The 19,550-nt window shown below is 44.0% G+C and overlaps 1 protein-coding gene and 2 long non-coding RNA genes across 3 annotated transcripts; 1 reads left to right on the top strand and 2 right to left on the bottom strand.

Annotated features, from left to right (window-relative positions):
* Positions 1-1,839: 1,839 nt before the first annotated feature.
* arhgap31 (Rho GTPase activating protein 31) lies at positions 1,840-16,523 on the top strand. Its single transcript, XM_028983232.1, has 12 exons — positions 1,840-2,595; positions 7,996-8,098; positions 8,540-8,684; positions 9,391-9,473; positions 9,698-9,805; positions 10,198-10,337; positions 10,471-10,678; positions 11,283-11,407; positions 11,611-11,667; positions 11,806-12,573; positions 12,683-12,840; positions 13,267-16,523. Exons 1-12 carry the CDS (start codon positions 2,496-2,498, stop codon positions 15,343-15,345), a joined length of 4,074 nt encoding a protein of 1,357 aa, XP_028839065.1. The 5' UTR covers positions 1,840-2,495; the 3' UTR covers positions 15,346-16,523.
* A 154-nt stretch (positions 16,524-16,677) lies between these two features.
* Positions 16,678-17,154, bottom strand: LOC114792298 (uncharacterized). Its single transcript, XR_003750103.1, has 2 exons — positions 17,089-17,154; positions 16,678-17,011 (listed from the first exon to the last, which is right to left on the bottom strand). It is a non-coding gene; the product is annotated as an uncharacterized LOC114792298 (long non-coding RNA).
* Positions 17,155-17,248: 94 nt separating this feature from the next.
* LOC114792297 (uncharacterized) lies at positions 17,249-19,265 on the bottom strand. Its single transcript, XR_003750102.1, has 3 exons — positions 18,048-19,265; positions 17,821-17,924; positions 17,249-17,438 (listed from the first exon to the last, which is right to left on the bottom strand). It is a non-coding gene; the product is annotated as an uncharacterized LOC114792297 (long non-coding RNA).
* Positions 19,266-19,550: the final 285 nt, after the last annotated feature.

Raw genomic sequence — 19,550 nt, 5'->3', positions numbered from 1 at the left:
CGGCTGGCTGTGCTTGTGATCAGTGTACAAATGGTGTGTATGATTTTAATATCTCACTAATGTGGACCGCGGTGTCCAGACACGTGCAGTAAGATTGAGGACACTGCCCCCTGGGCTTCACTGCCGCCTTTACAGGCCGCTGGGGTTGAATTATGCCTCTGTCCTGCGCCCCTCCCTCCCTCTGGCGCTGGGAGTGGCTGACAGAGTGCACACATTGAACCTCGCCACACAATCACACTGATGGGGGGGTGGTTGCGTAAACAGCAGCGTTGTAAATATTTATTTCTAGACTAAGCACGCGGCCAATGAGAGAGCGGCCCTTAAAATAAGAACTGGCGCAATTCGTTTCACGGGTCACGAACATGTCCGTGTTCTTAGTGCATTTCGGGGATGGTCCGGGCTGTTTTAACACGGATGGGATGATGTCATCCCTCTTTCCTGCGGTGCAGAAAGAAGGCTTTGTGCAGAAGGGCGGAGAATCCCTATCAAAAGGCCTGTCCTGCAGTTGGCCGAAACGGGGACCACTGTGGACAGAGAGTCGCTCTCCCTTACAAAAGCACTAATGAAGGCCGAGTTCTTAAGGAGCCTTTGCAGTCCTTTTTTAATACTTTTTTTTTTTTTTATGCTTGTCCTGAATGGCCTGGCTTAATGAGACTCGCATCAATGGAATATGTTGTTACAAACACACACACACACACACACACACACACACACACACACAAGTTGGCTTTTATGTTTTTTTCACATTTGGAAAATATGCTCCGGCTGTAAATAATGCTTATTTGTGAGGGCTGACTAACAACAAGAGACCACAATAGTGCTTATGTTCTCCGCGGAAACGTGTGACCCTCACTTGCCTGGACCCGAACAGAGAGAGGGAGAGATAGGGGAGGGAAGAAATCTGTGTGTGAGAGCCTGAGACTGTAGGTGTATCTGCTCACACGAGGGCGTCTGATCTGGGAGGCTTGGGAGGGACTGTAAGAGACGTGTGAACGTCTTGGCTCCGAGCGAGACAGAGCGTGGGGTTTGGAAGTGCTAGTTTAGCGTGAGAAAGGTGAGAACTACGTGGGAATATTCCGCCGTGGAAGCCGGGCGGTTTGGCAGTGTTACTCCGCTACGTGTAGAGCAAACAGGATTCCGTATCTTGGCTCCCTGTAAGAGACGACGAAGCGAATTCGCTCATTAGGCCTTGAGCTGCCATTAAACCATGAAGGGGAGAAGAACTGGGAAAAAAGGAGAGATCTTAGTTGGGGAGCTGAACAGGCTTCATTAAAACCGTCTCTCCCTTGTCTCTCAACAGGCTCAAAACCCCCTCAGGAAGCGATAGGTCTCCGAGTCGGCGCTCACCCGCTGCGTGGAGATGGCCGGAGACGTAGCTTTAAAGCGTAGTTATGGCCCAGTGGCTTAAGTGTTTGTCAGTTTCAGTGAGAGTTTGCCGAAAAATTCAAGAAGAAGAAAGAAAGAAAGAAAGAAATGGCTGAGCCGCCTTTAACAGGAACCATGTGTTCTCTTTTCCCCCCTTCTTCCATCTGTTCCCTTCCAGCCCTCTTTTACTCTCCCTCTGTCCACCCCCGCCCACCCCCAACTTCCCTCCTAGCCGGCCTGTTTTTGTTTTCCAAACAGGGCTCTCTGTACAGGAAATTGTGTACTTTGGGAGCATTCAGGAAGGCAGAGAGCAGATTTCCTGTTAGGACCGTGTCTTGAAAAAAAAAAAAAGGAGAGAGAGGGGGAGAGTGTGGATGAAAAAAGTAGGGGGGGGGGGCTGGTGATCTCTAAAAGCTGAGAAAGAACAGCAGTCAGAAGGTCCCCTCCCCTCTGCACGGGCTTGACATTTCGAACCTCGGTGCCACACCACCGGCACCAGCGCCACCATCGTGACCTTCCCAACGCGAGAAGCGTGGAGGTCCGGGAGGGAGGCTGAGGTGGAGCGTTTCCTCAGACAGAGTAGGCAGGCGCTGAAGACGAGAGGAAGGGAGGAAAGCGGGGCACGGGGAGTTAGAGCGAGAGAGAGAGAGAGAGAGAGAAAAAACACACACAAAAAAAAAAAAAAACAGGAAGCCGACTCAGTCAGATGCCGTCCCTGCAAATCTGTGTCTGATAAAAGTGCTTTTTCAGAGGACCACCATCTTCTTCAGTCGCTGGGGAGGAGCTCAGGAAACTTTTCACGGCCTGAGCAGATCTGCCTAAAGAACACGCACAGAGGTTTCTTTTTTTTTTTTTGAAAGAGAAGAGAAGAGAAAAGAAAAAGTCATGCAGAAGTGACGTCAGCCATACACTGAGCTGCAGAATTCCTCTCCCACACGGCTTGTTGGCAGTGGGCTTCTCAGCCAAGATGTGAGCAGATGAAGCCTTTTGTTGCGGACTGGACTTCCTGAGGTTTTTTTTTAGTTTTTTTCATTTTTTTTCTTGGACAAATTTTTCCTAAGGTCTGTGTGACCAATGATAGTCTTGAGGGGCCGTTGTTTATTCTGAACTGGAAATTTCTCTGGATCCCAATGAAGAATAAGGCGGCCAAGCAGAAGTCCAAAAGGAAAGGAAGCGAGAATGTGTTCGGCTGTGACTTGACAGAACATCTACAGAATTCAGGACAAGATGGTAAACCTTTCTCTCGCTCCCTCCCACCCCACCCTCACACCCTTTACGCCTTTCTATTCCTTTTCCATAGACTGGATGCACATATGCAAGCAACTTTATTGTCACTTTGGGGGTAAAGTACATTGTAGAACTTTAAATACAGTTTTGAATCAACACCCATGTTCGGCGATTGTTGTAAAAGTTGTGATACTGATGAGGAATAAATGTTTTTGTCACCATCATATACTTTAGGACCAGTATACATCTGTACTGTATAGAATTCAACATAGTTTTATCTAAGCAGTATGGAATTTCAGGTTTGTTTTTTTGGTTCTTTATCAAAAAATTAAGGTGCATTTTTTGGTCAAATATATAACCTATATATGTTTATGTAGGCCTTGACAGTAGACAATATTTCTCTATTTCTATTTAAAGTTACAGTGATTTTGAAATTAGCATTTAAGAGACAGACAGACAGATATGTACAAAAGTCAGAGTTCTATCACATTCATTATGTCACGGCGGTAAAAATGTAATAAGAAGTTGAATATAATATTTTTAGCTTGTGTTAGCCTTGGGTGGAAATGGCAGGAGTGGTGTAAGGCGTGTCTTTGGGGCCCGTCCACGACTCAGGGCCCATTTGCCTGATCCTTCCCTATGAGGCCAGCGAGAACTATAATAATTACAGGAAAGGATGACTAATGGATACAGCCCTCATCGCAGCAAAGAACTGAATATACATTTTTTCCATTTTCAGCTACAGAAATAATGAGGATTTTTTCCTGGTTTAAGAACACAATCAGGCTCATGCTACCAGATAAAATGTGGCATAAAAAACATCTTTACAATGTTTTTTTTGTTACTCATTTCCTTCCTCTTCTGCTAGATTTTGAATTCTAAGGAATCCTACAATGTGTGACATAAAATAGTTTCTCTTCCTCCTTAAAGTGAAAGACCGTGTAACAAATCATCAGACCATCTCCTGGGTTTAACACTGATTAACTGGCTTCATGAGATTGACATGTGACCTCTGCTTCAGCTGCAGCCTGATCAACCTCTAGTACAGCGCACGCCGCAAATCCTCTGTCAGCATCACAGCACCCACGTCCTGACATTTCTACACCTAATAACTGATCATGGTTGATGTGATCAAAGCACTGGTTGTTTTGGAAGCGCTTCAGAGACACGTATGGTGTGCTGTGCATTAATAAAGCAGTTCCTAAATTATGATCTTTGAAGTCAAAGCAATTGTTTTTCTTTCAAGAGTTTCTCAAGACCCAACAGCTCTTTTAACCTGAGGCCGACGGCACTCAAAACACTTTGTCAGACAAGTGTACCATTATACTTTTAATGTCTAATGAGACAGAATACCATATTTTATTTATAGTCTCTGAAAGTTTTTTTTAACACAGAATGAGAACATCCCAAATAGACCTGAAGTTAACGTGTGTTTGTTTACTTTACATAAATAGGAAAAATGACACCATTCTACATTATTACATTATTACCTTAAAATGCATGCATCGAATGCAGTTTTTGGTTCCTTAGAGAGTTAGTTAAGGCAGTAAAATTGAGATCAGCTCCCATCATTGATTGATCTTGACCACCGTACTTAATATGATGTTTGAATACTCACCATGTTTTTTAAACAACCCAACAAAATATGTATCTAGATTGAGAGAAATGTTTGGCATCCAACCCAAAATGTACTGAGGTTTACAAAACTGTAATCAAAATTAAAATTATGATTTTTCTAAGATTTACAGTAATATAACAGATGTGGCCTGCATTCACCCTTACAAAAATATGCAAAGAAGACAACACATTTGGAAGTGCTCTGATTGCTTAATAAATAAATCATGAGGCTTATGGTCCATGGGTATATCTGTGTGAAGATTTTGTTCGTTTCACAAGGCTGCAGCTAACTCAAACATAACACCCACATGAATTATTAAAAACAGAATAAGTAAGCAATAACACACTCTGGTCTGCACATTATTGGAGGATTACCACTGGCATTATCATCTGGTCCAATTTTGCCTGCAATCGTGCCACAGAATATACACTAACCTGTGACTTGTGTGATTATTCACTGATAATAGATTCTCAGTGTGTACTGTAATAAAAACCTTGCAACATTTCATTTATTTGTGCAGTTTATGCACTGAGGTAATTATACACACAAAATAAGAAATATCATTACCATTCCTACACTACCATTATTGAATTTAATGGCCAAACATTCAAAATGCTAAAATATTTTAAATGTACTGAGAAATCTTTGCCATAATTCAACACTGATGCTCTAAAACATTGAATAGCTGTTAATCCCATCGTGTTTCATAAACCACCTACATCCAGGGAATTAATTCAAACAACAGTAGCATGATGCTGATCTATCGCTATGCCACAGTGTAGTTAACAGCTTCGTAACATCCTAACTAACCTCAGTTCTCCATTAACTAGTCTTAACCAAACATAACGGTATAACCAGGAACTGTCCATTTTCAAGGTGCCATTTATGTTGCAAGATAAATATTTGATGGGCTTTACCTTATACAGACAGTACTAATATTATTCATAACAATGTAAATGTGTGATTATCCATTTTTGCTGTCTTGTGTTATGGGCGTCTGAATGCTAGCACATTAACACGGATGGAATTAGCTTGCTAGCTACATTAGCTGTACCTAAACATAAGAAATGCGGCCAAGACAATATTTACATTTTTAACATGTCAATGCAAGTAAATTACCTGGAATCTGACATGGTCGTGCCATCACATGTATAATAGTCAGTTGCTTGCATCGTTTTGTCTCTTCATAAACCTGTTCATTTTTAAGTTAACCAACAAGGCCCTGAAGAAAACATTCATTTGGAAAAAAAAGGATGATTCTGCAATTTCAAGGTCCTCACAGTGGTCTGTAGAGTATGTTTGTGTGGAAAGGGAAGTGGGGCAAGGCTGAGGAAGAGGCTGCCCGAGGCAGGTCACTGAGACGGCCTGTTCTTGTGCGTGAACTACGCTTTCAGTCAGCTTACGGCCAGTCACAAGACAGACGTTCATTGATCATGCCGGAGCTGAAACCCAAAATATCCCGATTTTTAGGCGTCACAGTGTAGCTTTGAAATAGTTAATCATGCGGGGTTTATGTATGGGTGTGGCAGGTTTGCATTTAAAGCACAAATGTCTGACTATTTGGATTTGCACATATACATTTCTGTTGCACTGAGCCTGTTTCAGACACTGAGAAATCAGTTTAGCAGTGTTAGTACCCGGTTCAGTATTAAAGATACGTTGTTCCTTTCATCTGACATCTGGCTTGACTGAATCTGGCTGAATGACTCTCAGCTGAGTGGCTGGATCACAGTCATCACCGGAAGGGCCCTTCAGCCACAGGGCCTATGGGAGGTTTTGTTGATGAACGTGTGGCTGGACATTATTTTAAGCCTCATAAAACAATGAGTCTTTGGTGATGGTGCTTAAAACAAAAGAGGCTGATGTTTGTGTGCTGGACACGGGTGAAGGGAGGGGCTGAATAATGTCTGTGCTTTCACTGGCCTGTATATTGTGCTGGAAAAGGGACAGAGACTAGGCAGTAGAGTGCAAATAAAGAGTACACGTTTGAATTTCCAGTAGTGACAGTACCTTTTCCCTGATTTCATTAGCGGTTTTTAATTTACTGCCACAATAGCTTTCGAATGACATTCAGAATTTACAGTATAGTCACCATAAAAGCATTTGGCAGGCTTTGAGATAATGCATAATATTATTGTTTGTACATATTACTTGGTAATTCTGCATGGTGTCTGTCATTATGCTTTGATATGATTGCTGTACCCTACGCCTGTGCTTATTCTGCTTGTTGTGGGACGATAGAGGAGTTTGACAGTGACTATGTTGTAGCTTATTCTATTCATAATACATTTCTTTAAAAAATATTTATTACAGTATTCTTATAGATTTCCAATGAGTGGTTGAACTTGAGTATACATTACAGTGTCTGATTGTTCACAATAATTGTAAAAAATTATATAGAGTTAAACAATATCATGACAACCTTGTATAATTTTCATTATAATAGCCCTACAACATGGTCATGGTATTTATATTTTTACTCATCTCATCAAAAGGCATGAAAACATTAGGGTAAATTTTCGGACGGGAATGGGACAATATTTATTAGTAAACCACTAAGCACATTTAACCTTTGAGTAGCTATGTCAGAGCTGAAGGTAAGCTTAGAAAGTGATAGAGAACAGGGTGGTAACCTTTCAAAAGCCAGTTTCTATTAGAGGAAGTGTCGCAAGTAATCCCAGCTGCAAAGACTGGGTGTGCCAGCCTTCCTTTGAAACAAACAAACCATTTTTTTACTTCCTGTCAGTGTCCACCTTCTTCACAATTAGGCGCTGCTGGAAAATGACAATGTAAAAGTGCAGAGATAGAAGAGAAAACAATGTGTTCAAGCCACTCTTTATCTTTACATTTGTTTCAACATTTAAATGTTTAAAACAGGACAATATAACAGTTAAAAAAGTGTCTCATAAAATAATTTGATTGCTGCTTCAAATTAATTGGAATTCTAGTGATATGTAAATGTAGTGCAGGGCGTCACATATGTGTTGATTTGCACACGATGCTGTCTTGATTTTTAGGAAAATTATTGAGCTCTTGCACATGTGTCCTTTTGTATTCAGTTAAACGTAGCGCTGCCCCTATTATACAGCAGAAATCGAGGATTGTGTACGGTGTACGGTGCCTTAGCTGGCTTTGCCCTTCTCTTTCGACTCGGCTCGTGATTCACTCTCTTCTCAAGTCCCCTACTCCCCCCTCCCAGCATCTCCCCCCGGCCCCCCCGCCCGACCTCCAGCTGCCGTGTTTTGCCACCTCCTGCACAGCTGCTCTCTGAGTGGGGATGACATCCTGTCCGGCCCTGAGCATCTGTGCTCCATTTTGCTTTGCTAATAAACATGGCTTCCAACACGTGCTTGCCGCACGCAGCCACAAAATGCAGGGGGGCTGTGGCACGGCAGTGGGGGGTGATGCACACGGGACCATGGACGCAAGGCTTGGGCAGGCAAATTACTTTAATAAAACAGTGTAATTTTTTGCACTTTTATGATGTTTATTTTATTGTGTTACACAATTCACATAATTAAGTAGAATTGAATGTTGCATTAATTTCAATTATGTTCTTGGACATTATTATTTGGAAATATTGTTATGTTTCATATACCAGTGTTTATTCAACTTATACATAGACAGTTAGCATTTTATGCATTCTTGTGAGCTTTACTCAGAAAAATATCAGATAATGTACATACATAATCTGTGTGTAAAGTTTTACTTTGAAAGTGCTAATGTAAAAACATTTTTTAAATTACTCATGCATTAATTATACTCAAAAAATGATTTTTCTGTAGTTCCGCAAGTTCTGAAAACATGTGGAGAGTTCATTGAAAAGCATGGCATTGTGGATGGAATATACAGACTCTCTGGGATCACCTCAAATATCCAGCGACTCAGGTAGGAAGAAACACGGTGTTGTTTTTGCCTATAAAAATCTGTCCTGTGGATTTTCATGTGTTTCATCTCTGACTGTTATTATTATTTTAAGTAGCGGTCATCTTTAAAAAATAAGATATGTGATACAACTATTAAGTAAAGCAAGAGAAGACAATATCAATAACACAGGCTCCATTGTAAAGCTTCAAAATTCAGCAGGATAAACTATGTGGAGGTTTTACATTTAGGGTGGGAAATTTATAGGTCACATCCATTATTTTAATGTCTTTCATTTGTATGTATTGTATGCAGTGTGTGTGTGCTTGTGTGCCCATGTGAGCATGCATGTGTGCATAAATAGTTTATGTGTGCGTGTCAGCCGTTGTGTGCAATTGTGCTTAAATAATTGAATCTCACACGTAAAGGAAAGTTCAGAGAATATATTTCTGTGCACTTTTGCAGACAGGAGTTTATTTCCGAGCTGTGTCCAGACCTCACAAAGGAAGTCTACCTACAAGATATCCACTGTGTTGGTTCTTTATGCAAGCTCTACTTCAGGGAGCTTCCCAACCCTCTGCTGACCTATGAGCTCTACAAAAAATTCACAGTATGTATCAGCCTTTATGAAATTCCAGTGCATCTTAGGCCCAAACCACAAGATATAGATCAAATGCCAGTAGGGAGTGTCAGAGTCAGGGCTCAGCCCAGCGTGTGGAGCTTGCAGAAGAAATTTAGCCAATGATCTGATGCACATTAGTGAAAATCATAAACAGATGTTTTCTTGTCAAATTGCACACAGCATTCTACATGCCCAGACCCTAAAAGTAAAAAAAAACCCTGATGAGTTTGCATAGGAATGTTTTCATGCAAAAAAAGTTTATATATAATATGTTCTATATTCCTGCATATGCAAAATACAATGAGTGAAGTTTATTCAGAGATACACCACAAAGGAATGTTTTTGTGCCTTTAGGAATTTTGTTTTTTAAAGTGTATTCCTGAGCTTATGAAATGTATCATATGGTTTCTTCAAACTATGAGGATGTGGTTTTGAATCTGTCCCCAAAATGTACTTCACAAAGTTAATTAAATTGAGTAACATTAACCTTTTATGGTCCACACTGCCTAACTAGATACAGATGTAAATAATTATAAAGTAGCGTTCATCTAAAGTCACTTCTTGATGCACCAACATGGCACCTTGCAAGGTGCCTTAGGAACAGTGTGACATGGTCAGTGTAAAGCACCTGACTTCACATGCTTCTTTCTTCATTTTAGAGTTGTGAAACTGAAGCATTTTGTTTCATGTGTAGGACGCTGTGTCAGTCAAGGGGGAGCATGAGCAGCTGCAATATATTCAGGGGGTCATCAGGGAGCTCCCCGTCTCACACTTCAGGTAAAAAAATCTCTCCTGGGGAGCCGGCTGAGTTACACAGCTTTATCAAGCACTCATTAATTTCCTTCGTCTGGCGGGAACAGTGTTAAGACCGATAATGATGATCATAGTGATTAAAAAGAATTATATACCTGCTAGATAATTATTTAATGAATAATTAAAAAATATCAGAGGAAACACTTGATTTGAAATTATATTGAAAAATGTGTCTGTTCCCTGTCCAGAACCCTGGAGTACCTCAGTAAACACCTTGCCCACTTGGCCACCTTGAGCCACCAGACCAACATGCACGCCCGCAACCTGGCCCTGGTCTGGGCCCCCAACCTCCTGCGGTGAGAGGAACTGTTCAGCTTGCAAAGCCATAAATGCCTTGCTAACCTGCAGAGCATTTCATTCAATATTGCCTGTGTTGATCGGGGTTTTTTCAAAAAATTTCTACACCCTCTCTGGATTTGCAGCCCACTGATTTAATTAGAGATAATTTTTAGGTAAACAAGTAATAATATTTTAGCATATCAATACATTTGCTTATACTGTATTTATAAAAATTTAGGGAAAAAAATTACCTGTTGGATACTGAGTGAAAGGAGATAATGATATTGCGATAATATTAATGTCTACATTTTTTACTGTTTATCCTGTCTAACGCTGCAGTGAAGTACTTCAAGAGTTACAGTTTTTAAAAGCGTTGAATCGTGTGTTAAAGAATGTAATGTGGCCACAGGTCGAAAGACATCGAGCTCTCCTCTTGCAATGGAGATTCAGCTTTCCTCGAAGTTCGCGTCCAGCAGACGGTGGTGGAGTTCATCCTGAATCATACTGACCAGATCTTTGACCATGGGGACGAGACAGTCAAAACAAAAGGTGCAAGTCTTTTCTTTTTTAGAACTGTGTCTACACCTGAGCCAGAGTGATCTGTTGCTCGTGATCTCTGACGATCGAAGAATGGTGATGGTGTGAATAAACTATAAATGATGTAAACCCTCCACTGTGACAGGCCCGAGTCTGAGTTGTGGAGAGAAGTATGCTACACTGCCTGCTATGACCCAGTGTGGGCCTATGAAGCTGATGAGTCTGGAAGAGGCTCAGGCGCGTTCCCTCTGTCCCGACCACCCAGCTCGCAGGGAGCGGCCTCGAGAGAACAGCCTGCCTGACGCCAGCACCTCCACCCTCTACCACACCGTCATTGATCTCTCTGACAGCAAGTAAGATGATGTAAACTCGCATGTGACACAGTAAGAGAATGAAGATGCTGATTTGCTATAATGAAACATCTACCAAGGATGCAGCCGGATGCAGTGTATAATATTACATTCTAGACCCATTCTAGACTCAAATATTCATTCATGGTTTTCATTTATCTTGCATTGTTTTCAAACACTAACCAGTACTTTTGTGGTTTACTGTTGTAGTTGCCAGATGTTCTACATCTGGACACCTTAGAGAACAGACATTTCCCTGGAGAATATTTTTAGACACACAATGAGTCCCTAGAGGGTGTCTTTAGACTCCCTAGAGAGTGAGCTCTAATACAAATGAACCATCATTTTCACTGGGGTGAAAAGCCCATGGATTCAACAGTGAAGGGAAGAGGGTGAAGAGAGCAAGTGTTGCTCCAGTTTCAGTTACCCTGACCCATATTATCAAAATAGAGCATACTGAAGTAGGTCCTTTGAAACCAAATATCATTAAAACAGCCAAGGATGTTCCTCTGTTAACACTAAACGGAACTGACACATTCTTTCATTTTCAGGTATGTTTTCACAAGAGGTAGAATTGGGGATATTGACAGCCCTTTTCTCTTCACAGAAGAAAATTCTCTGGAAAATCAAAAAAGTGGAAATCCATCTTTAGTCTTGGCCGCTCAGTGGCAGACTCAAAGGGCAAGCTGAGTCGCAATGGGAGTGTGTTTATGAGGGCGCAGAATATCTCAGGTAAGAACGAAAGAGAGTTCTTTCTGGAATGCATTCCTGCTCGAGTGTTCGGTAATAAATGCAATGAAAGCAGTGCAACACTTCCCACTTGTTTTCAATCGCTTCTGCACACAAACCATAGATATAAGTGTCAAACCATGAAGCCTTGGGAAAAAGAATATGAAAGCAATTCTAAATTAAATCCTCTTCAATTTCACTTGCAGAAAAGCCCTCTATTCGGCCATCAAAAAGCATGGACTCGCTTTGTTCTCTTCCTACAGGTGGGACCTGAATTTTTATCCTTATATTTATCATATCAGTAAAAAGTACCTGTTGCTATTACATAGCTCTTCTATTTTGACAATGATATTTTATAGTGGTATTTGACTTCATAAAATCCATACATTTGTATTACACAGATGATGACAAAGTGGATAAGTTTGGCACAGGTGGTGGGGCGAATGGCTTCTTTGTACCACAGGTCAAATCTCGAACCCTGGGCTCTGATCTGAACTATGACCTGAGTGAGACGGATCCGGCCTGGGAGGTTGACCTGAGGAGGACTGTCGGAGCCTCGGGGGGCAGCCCTGAGAAGAAAAAAGGAGGAGCAAGCACCTCCTCCACCTCCTCTCTGCACAAGTCCTTGCCTGAGCAGTTGAAGGTGTTTAAAGGAGACGAGTTGGGCAGCTGCCAGCCCACTTCCCCCAAAAACAGACGGATGCTGTATTCCAGTTCCGCCCACAACGGCTCCTCCCGCCCTTCCTTCCCTGGCAGCCTCTTCCCGCTTGAGTCATCGCCACGGCACCAGCGGAAGGCACTTAACATCTCGGAGCCCTTTGCCGTGTCTGTGCCACTACGTGTGTCTGCAGTCATCAGCTCCAACAGCACTCCCTGCAGGCAGCCTGACAAGGACAGGGCCGTGGCCGGTGCGGCTAAATCCAGCAGGGAGGCCGGTCCGTTAGAACCGGAGCGCAGCGCTAGCCTCGCTCCCAGCCAGGGCAGCAGTAGGAGTGGGAGCACCGGGGAGCGAGACGGAGATCCTGGCCTGGGTGGGAGCTCGGGGTGCATCTCATACAAAGACAACACGCTCACTGACAGCAGCGGTGGGAGCGGATACAGCATTTATAGCAACAGCAGCTCCGTCCCTCTGGAGAAAGAAGAGGTGCGAGAGGAAAAGACATCAGAAAGTAAGATATACACGTTTCTTTATCCTTCCCGTACTTTTTTTTGTGTGATTGGGAATACGTCCCACATACGTCCCAATAAACTGACAATGAGAAAATATTTCTGTCACAGGTGAAAAAGCTAGAACAGTTTGCACTGACGGCACTGACCTTCAGCTGCCGCATCTGCTCCAAACAATGGAGAGCGGGAAAGAAAGACCACCATCCCCTGGGAAACAACTGGAAAACCAGCCAGCACAGAACCCGGAATCTCAAACCACAGCCCACCTGGTGAGCGCTACGACTTGCAGTGCACAGCTGCACAGCTGCAGTGGACTTGTGATATTTACAGCATTTATCAGACTCCCTTATCCAGACTGACTTACAATCAGTGGTTACAGGGACAGTCCCCCCCTGGAGACACTTAGGGTTAAGTGACTTGCTCACACAATGGTAGTAAATGGGGTTTGAACCTGGGTCTTCTGGTTCATAGGTGAGTGTGTTACCCACTAGGCTACTACCACCCTGATATCTTCAGTCGTGTCTTGCAGAATGATTGTGGTTTTGTCGAGAGACACTGTGCAAGTCAAACACCTGCTGTTAGTAATACTTGTTTTACGTAGCCAGTTAGATTGTTGAAAAGAGAGTGTCAGGAACTTTTGCTTCACTATAGCAATTGGTTGTCATAGCAACTAATTTTCTGTTCCGTATCCTAAGGACTTGGACTCAGTGGGGCTGATGAATGATGAGCTCAAAATCACTGAGCCTGATAACATTTTAGAAGATCTCCTAAAGCCTGATAATGTCTTGAAGAAGCTTCCTGGGAGTGACATTCGTCTACAGCCTGGTGCCCGGGCCAAAAGGCGAAGTAGCCTTCCGTCACATGCCCTGTTACCCAAAAGCCTGTCTGCGCTTCCTGTGAAGCCACTCATCTCGACCAATCCTGTACCAGAAAGACAACTCTCCTTCGAGCGTGGCTGGATTTTTGGCGAATACTCAGATGTCACCAATGATGGCAAGAACAAGGATGAGAACCGGAAGGTACTGGCTTCGAGCATTCAGCTCTCTCCCTTAATCCACATGAAGGAAACAGACATACTCCAAGACATTGACCCTTGGCCTGTGCTTGCACCTTGTTCCGAGCCACGTGAGATCCTGGTGGACCAACAAACAAGAACAGAACAGCCAGGGAATGCAGTAAGTGATGTTACAACCCACGCAAATGGTCTTGGAGATGCCAGCAGGAGAACGGATGAAAAGGACAAGCGCCCGAGCGAGCAAGAAAAAGAGGGTGGGGGCGACGTTGGAAAAAGAAATCCGGACACTAAACTCATAGAAAATGTTAAAAGGGTTTCAAAGTGTATGGAAGAGAGGCGACTAACTTTGGAGCTACCTCATCAAGATGAGGAGGACAGCGGGGGTGGACATTTAGGTGGGCTGGATCAGGTGGAACCTTGGGAAGACTTCAGCAGCACAAAACAGTGGGTCACCAGCCCTCTTCACTCACCCAAAATAGAAGACCTCTTCCAGAAGGATGCATCAAATTCAGTAAATGCAGTCAGTGAGTCTGTCCCAAACGTGCCGTCTGCCACCTCGCCATCACCCGACAGCATCACGCCTGGGACTGGTATGTCTCCTGGCCCCAAACCCACACAGCCATTTGCTGGATGCATTTGCCAAAGCAGTGGTCACAAATCTGAAACCAAATTGGAAGTTCTACAGCCTCCGTGCAGCACGGCCTCTTCAGTTCAAGATGAAGCCACCAAATTGCCGAGGAGAAACAGCTGCAATCAAAAGACAAAAAATACTGCTGCACTGCAAAGGTTCCACCGGCAGGCATCCCATGAGCCACATCATAATGAACGACGCGAGGAAAAGATTGGATCCAGACACCGGCCATATTCACTTAACCTGGACCTAGGCCAGAGATGCATTAGGGACATCTCCAACCAGCAGAACCTGGACACTCAAGAACCCTCCTCTTTGCACAGAGGCTCAGCCACGCCTTCAGGCTCCAATCTGAGTGGCTTGTCTCTGGAGCTGGAGATGTTCCTCGGCGACCGCCAAGCACCCGTGCGTCGCAACTCTGCCCCTGTCAGCGTGTCCTCCGTCAGGACGGCGTTCATGATCAAGACGTGTCAGGCCAAAGCAGTGCCTGTAATACCTCCCAAGATTCAATACAGTCAGATACCTCATCCCGTCCAGGAGCAGGGCAGGGAACAGAAAAAGGGCCCTGAGAAGGAGAAGCCAGGACCCTTACCTCTTTCCCAACCAGCCAAGGATTCCAAAGATGAACTGGAAAACAGGGAACCAGCCTCCCGAATGATCCGGTCGGGTTCATCTTCAGACAAATCTTTAGAGACCTGTAAAGCATTACCCATTGCATCAGAGCTTCCAGTGCTGAGGAGGAAGCGCTCCTCAAACGGAGAGACGTCTGTGGAAGGTCCTCGGCCCGAGAGGCCCTCGCTGCTTCAGAGGTCCTCCTTCAGAAATCGACCTCGGCCTCAGAGTCTCATCATTTTCAGCCCACCTTTTCCCAGCATGGATTATGCATCAGCGGGGGACGATGGCAGACTCCTGCTTTCACCCATCAAAAGTCCCACGGAGACTTCAGCACTGGAGGTCTTCACCAAGGGACTGGTGGACAACATTAAGACCCCTGAGGGGGTGACTCTCCGAAATAAAATGACGTTGCCAAAAAGTGGTCAGAGGCTCGAGACCTCCACCAGCTGTTTCTACCAGCCTCAGAGAAGGTCTATGATATTTGATAACCGGAGCAACCGGCAGATTGAGTGACATTATTGGTGCTAAAATGTTTTTTTCTTTTTGCACAATGTATGTACTTGTTCACTATATTATCAAAATTGCATATATAGCATAACCAAAACATTTAAAGTTATTTTAATGCAGTGTGAAAATGTTAGAACATATATAACGACTTTATAAAGCTTTGCTGAGCTGACCAACGCATGTCATTGCGAAAAACAGTCTGAAATCAATATGTGGGAAGGATAGAATTTCAGACGGTGGCATTTATTGCTGTCTTTGAGAAACTGCGTTAAATGCATTCATCGTCATTTAAAACTCTGAAGCGTTAATAAAGGCTTAGGTGACATAGGTAGGAAGTGCCTCAATCGTTATTAAATAAAGCTGTCCAATACACAGTTTCGAAGGGAAAACACAGCACTAGGAAGCGCGCTGCAGAAACACGCGTAAACCAAGAGAGCCATAAAATGTGAGTGCTGACCGTTTGCTTTGACAAAATGTAAATATTTTGCATAGGATTTCGTTTTTATTGTCTTTCATGTGTCGAAGATTTAACCGATACTTCAAACGTGGCCGTAAGGACGCCTCGTAAATTATCGGTATGTAATACAGACAGAACAGGTTGCGTTCGACCAAGTAGTGCATTGTGAAAGGTAAAAAAAAAAACAACATGCTGTTATCTTTTCACGCTCAGTTCTGCCTTTTATCTATTTATTTATACCGTATAGCCAATTTTCTTTTGTATAAATAACTTTCTTTGTTGTACAGAAACAACTCTGATATGATTACTATATTTTCTCATTAACAGAGATACGGTCATTTTGGGCCTCAACCGTCTCAACAAACCATCAAGATGAGTATCTAGGCATATTTTATAATAACAAAACATACAGAGCTCTCTGTGTACAGCTAATTATCATTGCTTTTGGGATCTTTTTGTAAGATGATGATGAGAAGTATGAGTGTGAACACTGGGGCTTCAGGAAAGAAAAATGTAAAAGGTGCCGAGCATGAAGTGAAGGTGTGAAATTTAAGCATGCACAGCATGAAGTAAAGTTCTTGATGTTTTGAAGGAAAAAAAATTGAACTTTGTAAGTCTTGTAATAAACATCACACTTTTCTATTATCTGCTAGTTTATATAAAACTGGATTGAAGGTGCATTCCTTATGTAAACATGGAAAATTAAAAGCCCGATTAAAAATTTTGTATTAAAGAAGCTCTGAAAATACATTTGTTTGATTAATGTCATTTTGTATTCACCAGATGGAATGGAAAGGGTATAGTTCATTCATTTGGCCTTCCACAGTATTTTGTGGAATTTTAATGGTCTGCTCAAAAATACATGGTGATAAGAGACAGAATAGATAAGATACAGGTTTATTGTGAGATGATGCGAATAATATGATGTGATGGCAATACCAAAGCAGTAACATTTATACAAATCAATATGCCTTTTGCACAAAATCAGGACAATTCCACAATTCCGCAAACCATTTTTTCCCATTTATCTATTTATTAAATAGTAATTACATTTGAAAGTATTTATTTAAGAAATTGAACACATTTGAATAAACGGAACCTACTTATGACAAGTACATAATATTTGCTTCTATATGATACACATCAGTAAAGTGTGATTCATTTTGTTTCTGTTGTTTTACTCGGTTCCTCGTGGGTTTTGATCTTCCGCTGGACCTAAATTAATAAACGTAATTAAACGTCTAGTAAGACTGAAGGCCTCATTCAGCATCTCAAAAATGTGACCTACTGACCTGTTCAAGAATGAAGTTAAGAGGATCATCAGGTCGCTCAAGCACCAATTTTTCAGTAATTTCCTGTTGCATGAAACCACCAAGCATAAACATATCATTGGCTATTCAGAGAGTGAATCTTCCTTGCATCTAGATTCATAATGTGGTTTTCCACTTGCCTGGAAAATCTGCATGATGTTGTGCCTCTCCATGTATCTCACAGAACGATCGTACGGGTCTTCGCAAGTTCGGGGCTGACGTGTGCCCGGGTCGGCGGTCTCAGTTATGAGTATTTTTCCTGTCTTCGCCTGGTCTGACATCTTCCAGCTGAACAAAACAGTGTGGAGGAACCCCGAACCAGCAGAGAATCCCTGTTTTATCACAGATTCGATTACTACCTGCAATTAGTGCTTTCTGTGATCAGCTGGAAATTGAAACGTTCTTCTGAAAAACAGCACTTCTACAATGTATTGATAGTGTTTTAAGGTCTGGCTGGAGCACAGTTTTAATCGATCATCATCCCCACCGCGTGTACATCCTGCTCTGGGCCTGAAAAATGTTCTCCTCTCGTCCAAAGATCGCCAACACCTCAGTCATGTGCGATGGAGGATTACACGCGTACATCTCTGGCTATTAGCTTATTAGCATCATTTATCGTCACCGCGCACTTACAATTTATTTATAATTTTTTTTTACCAAAGCAATCAACCACATTTTCAGACGCTTCGAACCGGAGCCGACCGCAAAGGTTACCTTCAGGTCACGGGGTTGCCCCGGGCGACGGTAACCGGCGTGTTGATGACGTCAGCGCCGGTTTCGGGTCGCCGTACCCGTACACGTTCACCTGTGCGCCGGGTCTGGATTTGGGAAACGGGAAGGGGGGGGTTGAATACGCGCTCGTTACTGGCAGATACACACGAGCAGCACAGTGACTCCATTGTGGGCTGCTGTCCCGGCCGCGGAGCAGCCTAGAAACCTACTTTCCTTTTGTCAAGTTTTGGGAGCGTCGGTCTCCGCGGTCGGCGGCTATTATGTTGTTGTGTGCGGGCTAATGAAGTGAAAAGCAATCCGCAAATGGCTGCGGCCGTAACTGGGTGTCCTTTCGTTTCGTCACAGCGTGTGCCTCCGCCTGTATGTAGGACAGCCATGTCCTTCCGTGAACCCGGGGGGAAAGTGGCGCCGCCGCGGCCGGCGACGTCCGGCAGGTGGCGCCCGCGAGCCGGAGACGCGTGAGACGGTAACCGGAAACCCCGTTCAACTGTATATAATTTTATCATAAAGAGCGATTGTTCGACGTGACACACGCGGAGCCGCCTGCTATTTCGTGTCAAGGTCATGAGATTTGAGTGTTTCTTTTGTTTTTTTTTTTTCGTCGATGTGATGCAAACAGAAACCGCACGATGATATTCGTCGTCGTGTGACATCGTATTTACAACGTAGGATATTTTGTGACGTTGTTGATATTTCGCAGTGGAACATTAAAATGCAGCACGTTTCTTAAAAAAAACGCACTCGTATTTTTTGGGGTATTTTTTTATAAAAAATGTTTTTTTCTTTCTGTTGAACGAAAGTACGAACCGTTGCAACGCACGATGAAATAAAAAACGTGTAGCTCGAGTGTTAAGACTGATTATTCCTGTCTAGACTACAGGCGAGCGGCACATCGGCTACACACACCTGTCACTGTCTAGACGGGGGGGTTGCTGCCGTGGGGGGGGGCGGCTGGGGTCTCGCGAGCCACCATTGCTTTATTTCGTGCCACTCGCGACGAACCCGCGACGGCATTGGTGCGCCAAAAAGGTCGGTGTCACTCTCCCCCGCTCTGATTGGCCGGCCGGGCCGTCGGGAACGCCCCCTCCCCTCCGCCCCGCTGGCTCGAGGTCAGCTCGGGACGTTAAAAAATAAATAAATGAGAAAATAGAAATGCGTAGAAAGTAAAAGGCACGGCAGGCAATCTAGCTTGTTGGCACTTGGGGGGGGGACGAAACGAGGGCCGTGACGGACAGCGGCCGCGTCCAATGAGGAGCCGGCGGCCGCGCGGCCGAGTTTACTGACGTCGCGCTGGACCAATGCGGAGTGACGGCGCGGTGACAGACGCGCGCAATTCCCCGCCGACTGGCCCTCCGGTTCGAGGACGGGACGCGGACGCTTTTTTTTTGGGTTTTGTTTCCTTGTTTCCAATAAACGGATGTGTGAATGTGAACGATAACCGCCTCGGAGCGCTCTGTTTATCGTTTTTTTTTTTTGCCCATTAAGGGTGGGGGGGTTGGGGGGGGGGCACGCGGCGACACGCACGCGCTTCAAACGGGCACCCCGCGACGCGCGCGAATTTCACGCGTGACACGCGCGCGCCGAGAACCCGCGGGGGAGCCCACGTCGTTTCGGGCGGCCGGCGCGGAGCCACAATGGAGTCGGTCTCGGCGCGGCGAGGCGCTCCGCGGCCGCGGCGTGCGGCGCCGCGATTGGGGTAAAGTGACGTTGAA

This window comes from Denticeps clupeoides, chromosome 6 (assembly GCF_900700375.1).
Source record: "Denticeps clupeoides chromosome 6, fDenClu1.1, whole genome shotgun sequence".
Taxonomy (NCBI): Eukaryota; Metazoa; Chordata; class Actinopteri; order Clupeiformes; family Denticipitidae; genus Denticeps; species Denticeps clupeoides.
Note: the sequence above shows the minus strand (reverse complement) of the source record. Positions and strands in the feature narration are given on the sequence as shown.